The sequence below is a fragment of the Aythya ferina genome (genome assembly GCF_964211825.1).
Source record: "Aythya ferina genome assembly, chromosome: 7".
Lineage (NCBI taxonomy): Eukaryota > Metazoa > Chordata > Aves > Anseriformes > Anatidae > Aythya > Aythya ferina.
In genome coordinates, this window is record NC_140302.1 from 2,022,239 (window position 1) to 2,041,013 (window position 18,775).

The 18,775-nt window shown below is 41.5% G+C and overlaps 1 protein-coding gene across 10 annotated transcripts in view; it reads right to left on the bottom strand.

The window, feature by feature from the left end:
• ANK3 (ankyrin 3) overlaps window positions 1–18,775 on the bottom strand; it is a 351,417-nt gene that overhangs the window by 139,980 nt on the left and 192,662 nt on the right. For 8 of the 10 annotated variants that reach the window (XM_084526169.1, XM_084526174.1, XM_084526175.1 and 5 more), the window contains 3 exons: window positions 1,910–2,011; window positions 1,360–1,458; window positions 875–973 (listed from right to left, as the gene is read on the bottom strand). In XM_084526169.1, coding sequence (XP_084382295.1) covers window positions 875–973; window positions 1,360–1,458; window positions 1,910–2,011 — 300 coding nt within the window. The other 2 variants (XM_084526177.1, XM_084526178.1) reach the window with 2 other exon arrangements.

Here is an 18,775-nt window from a genome sequence, read left to right on the forward strand (position 1 = left end):
AGCTCTGCATATGCTTACAGTATCTCTTCATACACGGAAAGGGGAAGAGCTCAGTGAAGCCTGAGACGCTGGATTATGTGAAACGAGATCCCTCTCATTTGAGTAAGTTCTCTTCCACTGTGGTTTTATCAGTATCTCGTCTGACTCTGTAACAATTAGCAGCTCTTGGGACACTGGAGGGCAGATCTAAGGCTGAAGGGTAAATGCTTTTCTGTGCTGCCTGTTACAGAACCACTTCAAGTATCCTGCAAACACCCCTGGACATGGCTGTGCTTTTTTCACCTCCAGCAGTGTGTCTGTGTGACGCCCAGACAGCTTAAAATTAAGATATTATTTCTACGCTTTTTCTGCTGGTGAATTAGGTGGACAACTCAGAGCTAATCCCACCTTATGGTTGACATACCATGTGGGAAAAGACTTAAACACAATTTGGGATTTCACTGTGTCTGCAGGGGAAAACAAGACTTGATGTCCCCATAATGCTTCTCATAACTGACGACCTGGTGAGGGGTAGAGAAAAAGAGCAGAGAGCTGGAAGCATTTAAAGTTTTAATTGTACGTTGAGTTACAAGGTGTGAGTAAACTCAGCACTACACTGACTAAAATGTCTGGTTCAGTAATAAAACAGCAGCTGTGCTTTTAAACTTTGTCCTTGCACCTGTCATCGTTTATCTGCATTGTATGGAACAGCCAGAAAAGGATGCTTTGTGATTTTTGCAGGTTTGTATTAATCTTACTGAATAGATCAAATATATTCAAGGACCAGCATTAATACTATGACTCTACCAAACAAACCTAACAACACTGTAAGGGGAGAAGAATTTTCATGTCAGCAATGTTTTCGATAGACCAAAACCCAGAAATATTACTTTACCTGAGACTGTGCATTGACATTGGCCCGATTTGTAACCAACACTTTGACTACTTCTGCTTGCCCAGCGAGGGATGCGATGTGCAATGCTGTGTTTCCTTTCTGAAATGAGAGACAGTCATATTTGAAAAGAGTACAAAACTTGAAAACATGACAATGCTTTCAAGAACATGGACCAGTCTAATATATACAGTATTTCTTTGGATAAAATACTCTTACTATTTCCAATGGCTAAGTTAATTCTAGAAGATACAGAAACCTACATATGGAGACCTAAACAGAAACGTACAATTTATTGAGTAAATCACATCCCTAATAATCTGTGACACCGACTATAATCTAAAATGTTTGTATAAGGATCCTTGAGACCGTTTCACTAGTGGGAAATGGGCAATTAGTGCTACAGTAATGTCTGTAATAAGTTGCCCAACACCTTGCACCCATGGCAGCAGCGTGACCAAGAGAACAATTAGATAGGCCTGACTAACCTTTGTCGCTGCATCTACGCTGGCACCTCGCTGTATCAGTTCAGAGACAACTTCTACATGTCCTTCTTTGGAAGCGAGATGGAGAGCATTCAACCCATTCTATTTAAAAATATAAGGGAAAAAAAGAAAATGAAACATAAAAGACTGAACCAAACAACACATCAGGAGATGAAAGATTACATCCCAGTGAGACGGCTGTTTCCAGAAACTATTCTTATGTGAACTTTACAACTAGATAGCAATGACAGAGTATGAACTAAGTCAGGACATGCTAGTTCTGGGATCTCAAGTTCCATATGATGTCCCATGACCTGATGTAAAACAAATGAAATGAAAGACAATGTTAAAGAGCACAACGTTCGGTAACTAGAATTGAAATGATGTCTTGGGAAGAGTTGTAAAAACGAAAGTTCACTTGGGTAAGATACGTAAACATGGCTCATCAAAAAACAAACATAAGTTATCGCTGACATGAAGCGCAAATATATAAACAGATGCGAGAAAGAGGGAGAGAGTATATCAAGCAAATTTCATGAAAATATTTTTCAACCTGATTAGAAATGTTGATGTCCACTCCACTTTTTAAGTAGTCAAGAGCCTTTTCCAAGTTGCCAGCTCGAGCAGCTCTCAAGTAACTTGCATTCGTGTCAGACTAGAAGAAAGAAGGAAAAAATCTGTTAGAAATTACAGTACCATATAGAAGTATATTCCCTTGACAAAGAAGTTACTTACGACACAATGTATTGTGCACACGTTTAACTAGACAGGGAAGGATTTCAAACTGAGTTATCAAATATGGGTCAAATCCTGCCCTCCTTGCTTATGCAAACTCCCTGTGGTGTAAACAGGCTTTCCACCTGACTAGGCAGCACCATGTTTGACTTCAGATATAAACGTCAATTATGCAGCACTGTCTAACACACAAGGCTAGTAGCCAGGGACACATCTGGTACTCAGCAAGGAAGACAAACATGGTGAGACTCAGGATAGGACTCCATGGAAACCATTCTGCTCTTTCCAACAGAGCTGCATCACCTTCAACATCCAAGCTGAACAGTCTGGACCAGTACTATGAGATCTTACATGACAGATTAAAAAGCAAAAGACTCTGTGTTGAAAGGCTGGAATACCTGAATGAAAACCATGACTCTATGAGTTAAGGCATTTTATAATCTAGTGACTTGATAATGTTTTATTTTCCCCATTCTCCCTCACTTTATGGCACATTTTATTTACGATATTTGTCCACTTTTCAGTGAAGCAATCAGAAATCCCTAGGTACAATGCCATCATCTCTTCACTGCATATTATTTTTTTTCAGATCTTCTTTTCAAGATGGCTTTCAAATTTGCTTTATTATGACCTCAGCTTAAATGTCGGGATGGCAGAAAGGATGGTTAAGTCATGAAAGAGATCACTGAAAAGTAAATCCCATCCCCAGAGGGTTTTAACAATGAGTTATGCAAATAACCACAAAGAACGGTTTAGATAATGCTGATCCTGCCTTAGAGCAAGTGGAATGAATGGTGTTAGCTTTCAAGAGGGACAAAATCATACAGTCTTTGATTTTATCTGTACCAGAGCTTCCCCTGCCATCTTGGGAAGTCAACGCATCTTTTTGTGCCTGAGAGGAACTGTCACATTTTTTCTCAGCATCATTTCATCACAGGCTTCCCTCACTGCAGGTTTAAATGCTCTGAGATCCTGTAAGGTTCTAAAAGAATGCAGTGATTACCTTTAGTGGAACAAAATAAAGGCAATAACTGCTGAAATATAAAACATCCTGGCACCAATACTCGGTTACTTATCCAGCACTTAACTGATTTTTTATTCCCCGTTTTCTAGATTTGCTATAGACTTTTCTCCTCTCCTGTCAATGCAGCTGCTGCAAACTGGATGTTCTGTTCAAGCACTGCCTCCAAGCCCACCTGAAGTCACTTTCTCATGCAGGATGAAGCAATCCTGGGCATAATGACAGCAAAACAGCAAGCTGCATGAAGACGGCTTTCTGCTTGCACAAGGACAAGCTACAAGGCTCTTCCACTAGTACTTTCAATACAAGAAGCTCTCTCTTTCAAGGACAGGACCACTACTTACAGACTCTTCATTTTTTTCTAAGTTCTGTCCACACAGCATTATACTTTTGATGTTAAATCAAAAATGTACAATCTTCTCTGCTCTTAATTTTTACTTTCCAAGCACACCATGCTGATCATTACAATTGAATACAAATCAATTTCTGTGATGTGCTTCCACCAAAACAGCCCTCAAATCCCCATGTTCAGGTAGGCTCTATCCAAAGCAAGGTGCTACGACAAGCTGCACGGTAAGAACTGTAAGGAATCTGGGGAAAAAATAGCTGCCTGGAGAGACCCAGGAGAACAATGGCATTTGGAAGATCATCCGAACTGTGCGATGCAGATTATTACAGGAGACAGGCCATTTTCTCAGTGCTTAGCAACAGCAGTCACTGGGGTAAAAAACAGGTCAGCACTTTATCAGCATTACCGAAGGTATGAGGAAGGGCTTAATAGACCAGGAGCCCTTTTTGTCACAGCGCAATGGCATGTCTGTTTGGCACAGTCAGCAGGTGGACGATAATTAACATCAGCTGTTTACAGCTGCTTCTGGGTGGGGAAGCAATGCACCAGACAAGCTTGCTATGAAAAATCAGTTCCAGGCAGTCATCTTAATTCCTGCCAGACAAGAAACATGCTGGTACTCAGAAACATTTGAAGCTTTCTATTTGCTCAAGCAAAATGGAGGGAAATGGGGAAGAAAAAAAAAAAAAAAAAAAAAAAAGGAGGAAGAAGGAATGCTAAATGGCTAATATTCGCATTAATGGTAAACTGCTGTCTCACTGCAGAGAAACAGCGGTGCCCGTGTCTTTTAAGGACTTCTCCTGGAAGCACTTGTTCTATAAAGAGGGAGGACAAAGGTTAGGTCACACTCCCAGCGTGGGGATGTATAAAAATGTTTCAAATCAAGCCAGCTCAGGTGCTGCTAAGTGATGCACAAATCTATTCCTGAAAGCCCTCAAGCCAAGAGAAGGCCTCCCTTTGCCAGTCACCCCTGAGGACTCACTTGTTTTCCCCAAATTACCAGCAACAGCCCTGCCAGCAGCAGCCGGGTGAGGCAGGTTGGGGGCTCAGAGCCACCCTCACCAGCTCTCACTGTGCAAACCAGGCGAAACAGTGCAGACGTGCAGAGGCACTGCAGTAAGAACCTGGAAGCACCCAGAGAAATTGCCACTCAGAACACATTGGGGATAACAAAAACTCTCCTGCACCTCAGCTGGAATGAGCTGGCACTCCCAGCTTCCACACTAATGGCTTCCAGTTGCTTGAATGTGATGGAGCTCGTGTGAAACTGCACGAGCTGCCTTCACAGCCAGGGTGTAACACATCCCTACGTACTGAGAAAGGCAATAGCGGTGCTGTTCTAGCTACAAGTGCAGAGCACAGCACTGTATGGGCTGCTGCAGGGCAAGTTAACTCCATCCCAGCCAGACCCAGTACACTAACCTTGGCCAAAGCTCCCAAGTCCTCAGACTGAGTTAAAATTCACCCTTTCTAGGGCACCAAGCACAGAAATTTTGAGGGGACAACAAATTGAGGTTGTACAGTTGTGCAGAAAGTTCATCAGGGCTTCTGGGATTCTCTCCATCCATTATGGTCTCTGCCATAAGCAGAAACACACAGTAACATCAGACAGAAAAGTGAGCCAGCATCTTTGGAAACCAAAATCAATTCAAGCCTCTCTAAAAGCAGCATTGCCGGCTTCCAGCTTCCCACTGACTAAGGCATTATTTCAGACCTACTCCAACGGAGACGAGTCTTACAAGCTTTTTCTATCTTATAAAATGACTTGAATACCCTTGTTTTTAAGGCTTTCCATTTCCAAAAACCAGGAGGACTAACAAACCATATGCAACTTTTACAAAAGCTAAGCACAGAGGTCAATCACCTCCCTTCCCAATTAAATAAGCAAATGCACAAAACCAGTTTTAACAACAAGGAAAATGCTGTTCGGTGACTGCAATCAAGAACTCATGGGGACAAGCTCCACAGCACCTGGAGCAACCTTTCAAAGACAACAAAAAGATTTGGCATTCCAGAATCACGGGCAGCAGCCAGCTTCCCACCTGAACAAGGAGCATGAAATCAGAAGATGAAATTCCTCTTAAGGACGGCTTACCCCGCAGTGCTAATGGCGCTCTCCTACCTTCTATGATTTGCGTGCTGAGTGCGGTATTACAATAACATGGTTTAAGATCCTAATATGCTCCAAGTCTGGGGACTTCCAAGTGGTATCTACTGTTGCTGGTGGACAGAAGAAACTTATTTTACAGTTTACAGTCACTTCTCAGTTTTATATTCCACTGTCATTTCAACTAGACCCACTGACCTTCCAAAATAGAGCCATATACAGGAAAGTTTCAAATAAAACAAGATGCAAGACCACCACAATAAATCAGCTACCACTGACATTCTTCTCAATGTAGAAGTCAATCCAAATCCATTTAAATCCCATCCTTCCCCAAACCTGGGGCAAATAAGCCCATCCTAGAAAATGGCAGTGAGACCAGTAGATGTGAACTTTGCTTGTCTGAACTGTTTGCTTATTATAGGTGATCAGAAATCATCCATCTGGATTTCCAATGAAAAAAAACATTTTAACACAAAATCTGTCTAGTATTATCATAATATTTTTATTTTGCACTGGGACAGTAAGAAAATACATGCACTAGACTTCTCTGAGTCATCCTGCGTTGAACTACTTTATTCAATAAAAGGGCACCAGTGTATTTTGACAGTCCACAGCTGAACTGCAGAGCTGCTACGTACAGTTCAGGTGCCTCACGTGCCTGTTCTGCCCCTGTGGCAGTAGGGCTCACATGGCATTTGGGAGTTTCAAGTCGCAGGGATACTGCAGTGAGTTGTGGGGATACAGTTCAACAGTGAGAACCAGTTGAAAGAGGCAAACAAGGGTACAAGGCAACAGTCACACTTCTGGGCCTAAAATTTTCTCAACTTTACATTTCTGTTTTAAGCCTAAATTCGATATTTAAAATTCTTTTCTTTCCCAAATACTCCAACAAAATGGAGAGGTGCTGTTTCCTATTAGCATTTTTTGCTTAAGACAGAGACTCTTGGAGTCCCTGACAGAGCCTGTAATTGCCACTGTATGGCACAGGCAGGAACAGAATCAGAGCTGAGGCTCAAATCACTGAAGGATGTTACAGTCCAAATAAGTTTAACAATAATGTTAGTAATTATTTATCCAGATTGTCATCATGCCTGGGAGCCCATGTAAAAGGCTGGTCAAGGACCTGTTATGTTAAATGCCCTGAATAACGCCGTAAGGAACAAAGGAGGTTTACACATGGGACAGTCAGGCAGGTGAGTGCTCCCTGGTGGGCCACTGCTCTTTCACAGCCACCTCCACATCCCACCCTAGCTGGTGTCTGAAAGACAAGCTGCCTACAGACAGCACATCGACAGGGCATTTCCTTAACGGACCTAAAAAAAACAACTCCATTCTTAATTATTCAAACCTCAATATTCCCAAGAGGCATCCTGTATGCTAGCAGTCTATTCAGACCCCCCACTTCCCTTTTTTTTTTTTTGGTAGTCAATCCCAATATGAAATGAAGATGAGAATTGGCTTGTGATTCTCCAGTCTTGACAAATACCAAGAGAACAACAGGCATGGGAAATACATCAAAACCCCCTGAACCTCAGATGTTCTTACACTCAGCCACAAAGATTGCAGCCCTTCTTCTTGTGCATTCGGCACAGGCTTTATCCCCTAAAGCCTTTCACTGCTCTCTGTTGTGTTCCCTATGGATGCTGCCTTTTCATTCTCTACATCCAGACCCAAATTACTATCACTATTCTTACAGTTGTTTTCATTCCTGGAGACGCACATCTCAGATCCTGCGCACAGCATTTAGTTGTGGAGTGGCAGACAGTATTTCATGAATAGTGGATTTATGAGAGTACCAACACTGATGTGTGCATAACAACAAGTATTTTCTTCATAGATGTTAAGACTTGTTTCTTCCCCACTGTACTTTCTGGAAGAAAAAGGAACTATTTCTGGTTTTAAGAAATGCATAAATGCAGACTGACTAATGAACAGAGCGCTTATGCAATACACACTTTTTTTTTTCTTTTTTTTCTTTTTTTTAATTTTATGTCTTTCCCTTCCATGTCCTACAGTGCAACTCAGCTCTCTAACACAAAGCATGATGACGAACGCGCAGGCTGCCTGCAGCCCTGAGGAGGTTTCCCAGTCTGGAGCTCATTTTAACAACATTCATCCCAGGGATGTCTCTGGAAAGGGCTGAGGCTGGATGAGCTGTGCTGGTAACAGTGCTCCTTTTCCCAGCCCTTCTTTCTCCTACAGCTCTCTAGTCGCTGTGACATCCAAGGGTAAGACCTGAGACCATCGCCCTGTTTTGAAGAAAAGCTATATAAGTAAGTTAAAAACACTCTTGTTACAGGAAAGAGTAATTCTTAAGTCAGTCGGATACTACCTTAAGCCTCCATTTTAAAACAGAAAATGCTGATGCTGACTCACACCAGCGAATACATATTCAGTATCTTTTCCTGCAAGTGCTCACAGTGAAGTAAGAGGGTATTTATCATGAGTAAAGACAAAATCTGTTAGCAAATATCACACTGACTGTCAGCCCAGGTTTTGGCCTGGCTTTTCCATGGGAATAGAGAGGGTCCCTCCAGAAAACTGAGAGCTTATGTATTATTTAGCAGGCCCCTACGGTGTAAAGCCATTATCTTCAACATGCACAGCCCCTCTCTCATACTGACAGTATTTTTGTTATGGCTCATCCCTTTTGCCTTTGTGTTCTGCTTACAGTGACTTCTTTTTCAGATTAAAAATCCGGTCTTTTTTTTTTTTTTTTTTTTTTTTTTTTTTTTTTTTTGCATTGAGAGCAGGGTTTTGTTTTTCACTCCATCTTTAACAGTAGCTGTTGTGAAGGGAAACCCCCAGCAGGTTCCCATTGTGCTGGAGCAGGATGCATTCTGGCTTGAGTCCCAACAAAAAGATGCTAACCATGCCTAACATTTGTTGCGGGGGGAGGCAGTGACCTCATTTTAAGTGATGAACTTACATTACTTCCATTTGGAAACGTGCTCAGTAAAATTAGTCTTGCAGGAGCATGAGATGACCTGAGAAAACAGCTGATAGCATGCGTGCTTATTTTGGTAAGGGTGGGCTTTCTGCAACTGAGAGATTTTTTCTTTGGTGCAAGGCCCAACTCTGACAGGTAAGAAGCACTACACTGGAAACTGGAGGTCCTCAGCATTTCCTACATTTTGCTCCTATGTTAATTTAGGAATTTTCCTCCAGGCAAACGTCTTACATTCACTTGGTAAGGGATAAAATTTTATTTCAATTAAATCATACCGGCCTGTTAACAGCAATAACTGAACCAAGTGAACTAAGCTGGCCATATGATTTTCTAGGGGAGATTCTTCATCCATTCACCCTCCTACCTTCTAACTAAATCTGCATTAGAAAATGTCACTTGCCTCTTCTTCATGAGAACAGGGGCTGGTTGGATGGGATGCATGATAAAGTGTTCTCTGTGCAAACAACTATGGCTGTACTCATGCTTTACATACCACACCACAGTGTTTTCTTCTGATAAGAATGTGACAGCCTGGGGCCAACTGCTATCTGCAGTTCTGCTGTTAATTATCCTTCAGAGATGCTCTTGGGATCACAGCCCTAAAAACAACCACAGGGCAAGAGGAAAAGCTCCATTCCCACTGCCTGAAAATTCAAAGGATACATCCTTTGGCTAGGGAATGCCAGCTATTTTAAATATGATTGTAGAATTATAAATGATTTAATTACTGGTCAAAAAAACAAAATCCCTCCACTTGTTTAGCCTATCATGGAATTTAATCGTCAGTTTTCTTGGTCATATTATTGTATTGTGCATGATAAACTAGCCAAAATATTATACTATCTACTATGTCCCCATAACTTGTCCTATTTGAACTATGTAACTGTGATCCAATTTCCACAAGTTTAAAAAAAAAAAACACTGTTTTCAGGCTGCGTGAAATCCCTCTTCTTGCTCGTACCTGTGGAGACTAAAGTACCTCCTATTTCTGCAGCAATTGCACCTGAATCCACAATCAACAGTACTTGCAACTGCAAGGGCTCTATCCCTTTGCAGTAGTCAATCTAATATGTTTGCAGAGAAAAAAATAATTACAAGAAAAATCACACATTTAATCAGTCCAAGCAGTTTTCAAGATGCATTTTAGATTCTGCTCCTCCTTTCTAGACATCTTAGACCAAAACAGGAAAAAAACAACGCAAACAAAGAAGTTTCTTTCCTCATTGGACCACAAGACAAGGTAAGGCTGACATGCAGATTCAGCATGGATCTTTTTGAAGATCATTTACAAAACCCTAGCTGTCTCAGCAAAATGCTGAACCTGTGCTCAATGTTACAGCCGAAAATGAGCCACCTGTATTTGAGCAGAAGATGGCTGAAAAGGACCCAGACCCAGAGATATTCAAGCTGGGGCACACAGGAACATTTCACACCTCCCAGTGCAAGCGGTGTTTATGACTGCCTTTAACAGTATCAGGAGGCCTGGGGTGAGCTGTTTGCATGCAATGCCAAACATCTCCTGTGAAGCTGTGACGCCTCTCCTACTGTACAAGTTGCCTGGACTTTACGCGTGTGATCTTCTCCAGTGGACAATAAATCTAGCCATTCATGAGAACTGTGATGCAACTAATCCTGCCCTGGGTGTCTTTAAATGCCTGAATGACTGCTTCCTGAGGGAACTCAAACACAGACTGGAAATGGAAAGCAGCTGTTACCCTTCCTGTTTCTACAAAGAGTGGAGGTGTGTGATTTCCAAGGCACAAAAGACGTGCACAGAGTTAGATGGGAAACCCTTGCCGAACATCCACGTTACATGGATGTTATGTTCAACATGTTTACACATGCTGCAAATCCCCCTAAAGCTGCTATTTCCATCCATATTAGTTACTTGTCACCACAGATATTCAACAAATACAGAACAATTTAACTGGAATTCTAATTAATGTCTGACAACCCCACAAAAAGCACCTGAAATGACATCAAAGCAATCCCCCAGGGCCAATGTTCAGACAGGAGGCAAGGGTCTAGGCAACTTGGAATCCTCTTTGCCAGCTTGCATTGATGAGGTTTTCAGACTCTGAAAACACAGTTTTGATGTGTCAGCTCCCCCTGAAGAATTTATGAAAACATTTACAAGTATGAATGTGTTAAATTAGTGACACCAAAAGCAAGGTCCTCATTTTTCTGGACTACAAATTGACATACATCTGCACAACTACACAGCCTGAGTATGCATGAATAAACAATAAATCATGAAAATTATTTTCTTTTAATGGGAAAACATCATCCCTTTAGTACTGACTTTTGAGCTATGAGACCACCCTGTGTGAAATACAAACCTGAACAACAAGGTAAATTGGGACACACCGTCGAAGATCATAAAAGCAGAGAAATCACTGGTTTTACCAGTGAGTCCATGTACCACGTTAGGTGGTACTCAACTCAAATATATTACCAATGAAAAGCATCCAGTATAGTTTAGGACAAAAATATTTCAGCATCTAAAATTCAAAATTTGTTCTCTGGTCTGACAGCCTCAGCTTCTTCAAGTTTGTTTCAAACTCTGGGGAAGCAACTCCTAAGTCTGTAATGACTCATCTCTTACTCTCTGAAGTTTTACTTTCATGCACTTTTAAGTATGAAGTAAATCACTGACTTTCCTAACTGCTTTTGCAGTCACAAAGAGCTAGAGAAAGGCTGGATACGCTCAGAGGGTTTCTTCTTATGTTTATATTCACCACAAGATAACAACTCTCTTATATGTCAAGGCAGATGAGATGCCATTGATCTACTCCCTGCTATTTTTCTCTCAGAAACTGGGTACACACTGAGCATGGAGGTAATTTCAGCATATCTCAGGCTCAAATTTAAAGCCACTGCTGTGCCAAAATCGCATAGTTCAGACCACTGAATGAAGGCAGGAATTATGACCATTGGTCCACCTCCTGTTATCACCTGTGTACCTAGTTTAGAATCAGGATCCAGAAAGGAGAGGAAAAAAATAAACAACCCTCTTTAAAACATTTTAAAAGTATACTTACTTGTAATTTCAGATACGTCCCCTCTGAAGTTAATGGTAGAAATAATGGTAGAGCATAGGCCTAAATCAGATAATATTGCTGACTTTAGGGAGGGAGATTTTATTTGCTCAAAGTGAGCTCTCTGCAAGACTACTAAGTAAACATGCTTCAGTCAGACATGGTTAAGTGAAATTTACTGGTGATAAAGTAGAGTGAACTGCATGTCAGCGCTTAATACAACTTTTCTGTAAATAAAGTGCAGGAAATAAGCTATATGGACAGGCTACTGAACTTCTTTTAAACAAACTAAGAGCTTTTACTACAGTGAAGCTGGAATTTTCCCACTCTGTTTCTGCTTTTCCATTTTATACCCTCATTCAAACCAAAATTATTCTGCCTTGGAAGTTTGATTATTTATTTATTATACATTTATTATTTATTATTTATTATACAAAAGATTGTTTGAGGATAACTGGTCAAGCTATTTCTGAAGTGGCAATAATATATGCACCAACACACCCATTTACACTACAAGTATCACAAATCCCACATGCAATTAAAGTGTGCGCTTTTGTGGGTTTAAGAGGCGTTTGAATGGCTAGTTGTGGAGCTATCTATTATAGTTTAAAACCTTTGACACTTTTCACTCAGCATCCTTACAGTATTCACAAACCTCTACCAGTTTGTGCCAACCATACAGGTTTCCTAGCAGGGATTATAACCTCTGACAGAAGCAAAGAGCATCTTCCAATGCACACACATGCATACTTTGCTTTTCTGGCTGGAAAAGCCCATGTGGCTCATGTGACAGATGCACAATCCAAGGGGTCAGTCGGAATTACCAAAGAGCTTCCAGGTACTAAGATGACTCCCAGGGCAAGATTTGCAACACAAAACAACCTGATAACAGTCAGTTCTGCAGGGCTGGTTAGAGGCATCACATGAGCTTTGTAATAGCATTTGACTTCAGCAGAGCTTAGAACATTTACAGAACAATCTGTCCCGGCCTCTTTGTGTAGACCTGCTGTGAAATATATATGGCCTGGTACAAGGAGAAGCTATCAATGGAACCGATAAACCAACAGATTCAAACACTCCCCAGAGCCAGAGGCTGGCTGAGATACCTGTGGTTGTTCAGGAGGAAAACCTGGCTAGCGCTTCCCAAACTCATGAGGACATTTGTAGACGGGACAGGTAACAGCTCTTAAACGTAGGAGCTGAGCAGCCTGCCAGGAGACAAGTTTATGCTCAGGCCAAAGACACCTGAGTCCGATTAGAGGACAGCACCAGTGGGTACTCTGGGTGGTGTTGTCTTGGCCATGCTGTTCTATGGGAGCTGAATTTCCCCACCAAACACAACCTGTTTTTATCATGTTTTGGTGGGATTCTGCTGTCGTGGATATGAGCCAGTAACTCCAGACCCATTCGAATCCGCCCCGCTGCTATCAACCACAAAGGCCCGGCAGAGCAAGCCACAGCAGGAATTATGCAGGGTGCTTGCCTGCTGCACACAGAGGAAACAGTACGTTGTGCTCCTCACTCCACATGTTCCAGATTTGAGAATTATTGCAGATACCAATGGGTAAATTGCTTTTCCCAGCCTAAGCACTAAAATCAGCAAGCAAAAACTACAAATCACACAGCCCTTTGACTGTTATCAGCAGTTTTAACCTACAATCAAGCACTGCCTCTAAACACACAGCTCTGTTTTGGAAAAGGAGCCTGACCCACCAGCGGGGCAACAGCTGCCTTGTCTGTGTGGAGGAGCGCAGAGGCTAGCACAACCAGGCTCTGTCCAGGGTCAGGGTTTACAGGTACCAACAGGATGAAGCCAGGGAGTAACACCGAGAACAGTCTGAGCTCTACAGGTATTTTGAGGTGATCAGAGAGGGGAAGAGAACATAACATTGCTTGGTTTTATTCTTCAAGTGAGAAAAAGGTAACTAAATATACAGCCAAATGACTGCAAAGTAAAGGATGCCATTTTTGCATGGCCCCTTTGCAGTTGCAGAACTGAACCAGTATTCTTCTGCCTTTCAAAGCCACTATGCACCAGAGGTTTAGTCTTTTTGAAGATCTCTGCTAATTTGAACATCAAGGGAGGTGCTTCAGCTTTTTTTTTTTTTTTTTTTTTTTTGGACAAAAATAAAAATAACAGAACTATTTGAACATTTTACTTCACATTAACCAGACTCCATAGTTTATTATCATGTGAAAACAACCACTGTTTCTTACCATGGTCATGAAGTACGTTTGAAAACTATCAATGTTTAATCAAATAAAATAATTGCATTTCCCTAATGAATTAACACTTTCCAGGATGGGTTAAAAACTTGACCTTTAGTATTTTAATAAGCACAGAGTTAGAATTAGTTTTTATTTCTATCATCAAAGTGCAGACCAGTTTATTGTATGATTATAGAAATAAGCTATGGCCAACAATACTACCTAGCAGCTCTATACACTAATTTTTCCTAGGATTTGATGATAAAATAAGCCATTTATAGACAATGTTAAATATATCACTCCTGAATAGCAAATCTACAGGATAAACACAGAGTGAAGTAGACCTTGTTTCTTGTTTCTCCTTTATGCCTAACACACACACAGCTACCTACAGGAGATTTAGATGCCCATGGAATGAGAAGCAGAATTTACCATAAGCAATGCCAGCAAAAGAAAACTTCCAAACGCAGTATATACTGTACCCCTTCTCCATAGCTCAACTCCATTTCAAGTAGCTACTACACCTTTGACAAACAAGCAGCACACACTAACAGAACTCCCAGTCTCTAGGCGCCTCGTAACAAAGCCCCGAGAAGCAAGAGCAAACACCGCCCTGCTGCAGCACAGCCGGCCGACCCGCACGCTGCCGGCCCCTGGCTTGGCGGCAGCGAGATTTCCATTTCAGCCTACTCTCCAAGCTGTGGCACACAAACTAGTAGGGCTTCACGGAGTGCTGGACTGCTCGGGCTCATGTAAAGCATCAGCAAAGATGTTTATCACCCTGAAGATTAGTGTTATTGTGCCAAGAGACGGAGGAAAGGATTCAACAAAGTATCATTAAAAAAAAAAAAAAAAAAAACACACAACAGAATATAACAAAACTTTCTCTATAAGAAATCGCTACACAAAGAAAAATTCAAGAATAAATGTTTTCAGTTTTGAAATTCCTAGTGGAAACGAATTTACAAACAAGGAGAGTATCACCAGGAAACAACCAGCATTTCCAAGATGGTTTTTAACAGGGAGCAACAACCCAGTCCTGTGTTGCCAGGAGGTAAACCAAACCATACGTATTTAAGAGGACTCACTAGGGTGTTTTTTTGAGCACAAAGATATTGCTGATGTGGAAATCAGCTAGTAAACTGCTGGGCGCTATCGTAACATTTCCAGCTACAGAAAATACTGTCATTAATTGAAGTTTCCAGAAAGCTCGGCACTCATCAGTACTAATGACAGGATCCCACAGCTTCCTGGGAACCTCTATTTTAACTCCGCAGTAAAGCCACATGAAGCGTAATTGTTCTAACTTTGTGTTTTTTAACTGCCGTGAATAACTCAAGCTACTGAAGACCTTCAGAGGCTATGTCCCAGGGTACAGGGATGCCGTTTCACAGCAGCTTCCTCACATGAGGAATTTTTACAGCACACAGGGAGCACCTTGGAGGTCAGCGGGGCTACCCTAAAGAGTAAGAGCGATAGGGTCCCTCCTTGCAGGAGGCTAGGCTACATTTCAGTTGAATTGCCCTATGAATTATCACTGAAACAGATGTTTTATAAAATGCACCTTAAAAATATAGTATTTTTTTTTCAAAATATGCAGGATTGGCTAAAACATTTCAGTGAAGAAAACTGTTACGCACACACAGGTTACTTAAGGCCCCAATGACAGAACAAAACATTACGAAATGTTTCTGCAATTTTAACACGTCTTCTACAGAGTGCCCTGAACAGAATGCAATTATTCAGAAGGAGAGAACAAATACTTCCATATACCATTTGACTGCTGCCGCAGCCTACGCTGTAACCCAAACGTCAGAACACAAAATACACAAGCTGAAACATACCTCTTCCTACATCCACTTTTGTTCCATACAGTTAAAGACTTAAAGCACTCATCTAAGAAACTCAATATGCAGATTTCACTCTTAATGCAGACTCTACAAATGCTTACTTGTTCTGGAAAGCATTCTCCCTCTTCCACTGCCATTTTCTGTGGCCAGATATGAAACTTGATGACTCAATTAGTTAACACTTTGGACACTGCATCATTGTTAAAAATAGCAGCCTCAGGAAGTACTTTTTTTTTCTTTTTCTTTTTTCTTTTTTCTTTTTTTTTTTTTTTAAATAAAGAACTAAGCACAGTCACTTGTTAGACTTCCCCTGGCTATTTAAATGGCAAAGGACAAGTGATTGTAAGACTATTAAGTTAGTAACAGAGCATGTCCCAGGATTCCTGGCTCGCTTACCATATTTGCAGCCTCCAATCATTCCCCGTGCATGCAATCATGATCTGTGGAATACCCAAAATAGCTGCAGCATCAGCTGATCAGAAAACCACCGCTGCTTGGAATCACTCATGAAAAAAGCTTTTGTCATTCTGCTTATCAGCTCTTTCTAATGCAGACTACTTTGAACTATTTCTAAAGGAAACAATAACATCATTTTACACTCTGTGTGTTTTGAATACCACATATGCCTGCCTCCTCCTCCATGGTAATTTTATATTTATTCAGATTTTCTGATGACTAATTATTATAGATTTAAGTTGTTGGTTCTAGAGGCTATTTTCCTGAACTAAAGGGCTGGTCTCTATATACTTCAAGTTCCAAAATTACAGAAATAAAAAGCATTATCAAGAGCAAATTTATTTTTTTTTCCTCCAGAGGGAAGGAAAGCCTGAGAAAAATTCACAATTTCAGTATAAAGATTTCTTCCTTTACAATGAAAACTATTGCCAACAGTAGGAATTTTCTTGCATGCTCTCCTACAGTAACTGTTGTTAGGAGTGGCTACAAAGAAGTGTCCACCTTCTGAGAAAGGGATTACTGACATCCCTTCGTTTCTCCACAGGCACCTGCACAGCACACATCGCACTGCTTGGATCCATGCTGTCGGTTTCACATCCTGCTCCCCCTTACACAGGCTGTACCCTGATAGACTCCAGTACAGCAGAACAAGGGGCAAGATGATGAAAAATGATCTAGCTGTAATATTTGCGTCAGACCAGGTATGTCCAATGCCTCATCCAAAAATACAAGAATAATCTCTTTAAAGTTTTTGAGAATAATTTCATATTTTCAAGAAACACTTCTCCATGTCTGCATCAACTAGTATCCACACAGAGGGCACCAGCTCTGTGCCCCCGGGTTATGATGCCGAACTTGTTGCTTCCAAGCTCTACCTAGGTAGGTAAAAAACAATTGAGGCCCCAACGTATCACTATTAAGTAACGTAGGCCACACGCTCTGGTGATCAGGCTTTACATTACTTCATTATATCAATGATGATGCACTCTAATTATTACCGACTGCACTCTGCTTCTGCACATTTTTGCTTATGGCATTTCAGTATCTGTGACTAAGACCCACTTCTGCCACCGACTAAACCCAGAGAAGTTAACAGCTGTCCGCAGGGGTGGAAGAGCCTTCAATTAAGTACAAGACGATGACCAAGTCGGTTTGAATGACTTTACCTCTCTGACACATCTGTGGCCGAGCTCCCCGTAGCAGAGATTTCCGTTTCAAAGAGAGATTTCAGCCACCTCGGCCACGGTGTCACTGGGAGCTGCCACAATACAGTGTCCTGAAATATCCAACTTTGAATTCTGATTTGGTGTTAAATACCAAAAGGAAACACCACAGTTCTGGAAACCAAGAGCACAGGGTTAATAACTTGTTGCCAAATTCTTGTTTCTAACTGAAGAGTGGATGGCTTTGAATGAAAAAACAGGTGCCTAAGTACCTTTCTTCTGCCTTTAAAAATTTGCTTGAGAACAGGAAGAAAGAAAATATGATTTTTGGAATGGGATCCAAAGGAATCACATGAAATGTTAAACCTGCTGAACAGTTCTTTTTGTCAATAAAAACATTAAGTTGGACAGCTTTATGGAAACTTGCACAAGCTCGCCCAACAGACAAGGCCCGCTGGGTGTCGTAACTGCTGGCAAAGAACTGGCAACCCGACAGCTCTCCTGAAGCTACAGCACCACTTGCTTGGAAAGGAGCAACAAAGCTTTTGCAGAAAAGGATTCAACGCAGTCTCTTTATGCACCTGCTTCACCAACAACCTGTGCCATTTGCTCCCAAGGGGTGGCCCTGGTGCTGCACATGGCGCCAGTGGGGCCCAGGCATCAGGCTGCTCCCTCCAGCAGCCCCTCCAGGAGGGCTGTCCCATGCCTGCTGCATCTGCCAGAGCTGCTTTGTTTTTGTAGTCGCTGGCTCTTGGTTCTTCAGCTTCACCTTGGTCTGACGAGACCGGTAGATGGCCGCTGCCTATTAACCTCCACAAACTCATCCGGGGTCAGGCTGTGACATTCCCACAAGAGAAGATACCTAATTCTCCCTCCATTAATTTTAAAAGGGCAATCATTGGATTTACAAAGGAAAAGTGCAAAGAAAAATTGAAATCTGACAGCACCAAAAAGTCATCTGAGCACACTCCCATCCATCAATTCAGCTCTGACAGCTCATGTCGTAAATCATACTGACACTGTATTTTTTTAACCTTGCGGATCCGTTTTACAGAATTCAGGATGGGTTCTCACATGCATGCTATTAACATAGGGCAATAAAGCAAAGGCTCGATACTAATATCGAAATCAATTTGTTATAGACATCAGAAAAAAAAAAATCAGGATCCTTTTGTTACTTTGCATCCTAAATTACACGAACTGCAAATTCCTGTAGTCATTCTCAGCTTGGGAAAGAGACAGAGCCTTGCACACAGAATCACGTAACGAGTAGATAAGCAAGGAAAATAAATATCTCAATCTCCTCCCCTCTTTGAAAAAGATCTACTAACAAAAACCCTTTACAATCTCAGTAAAATGGCAGATTTGGTACAGATGGAGGGTTCTTTTAAACAGAATAGTGGAAATGTCCCTTTACATTATCAGTACTCTGCTCCCAAACCAGATGGAGTGCTTATGATTACTGGCTTGGAAGCAACTTACAAACAAAGCAACACATGGCAGAATTCAGCAGAAAGAAAAACACGGTTTGACATGAGATAC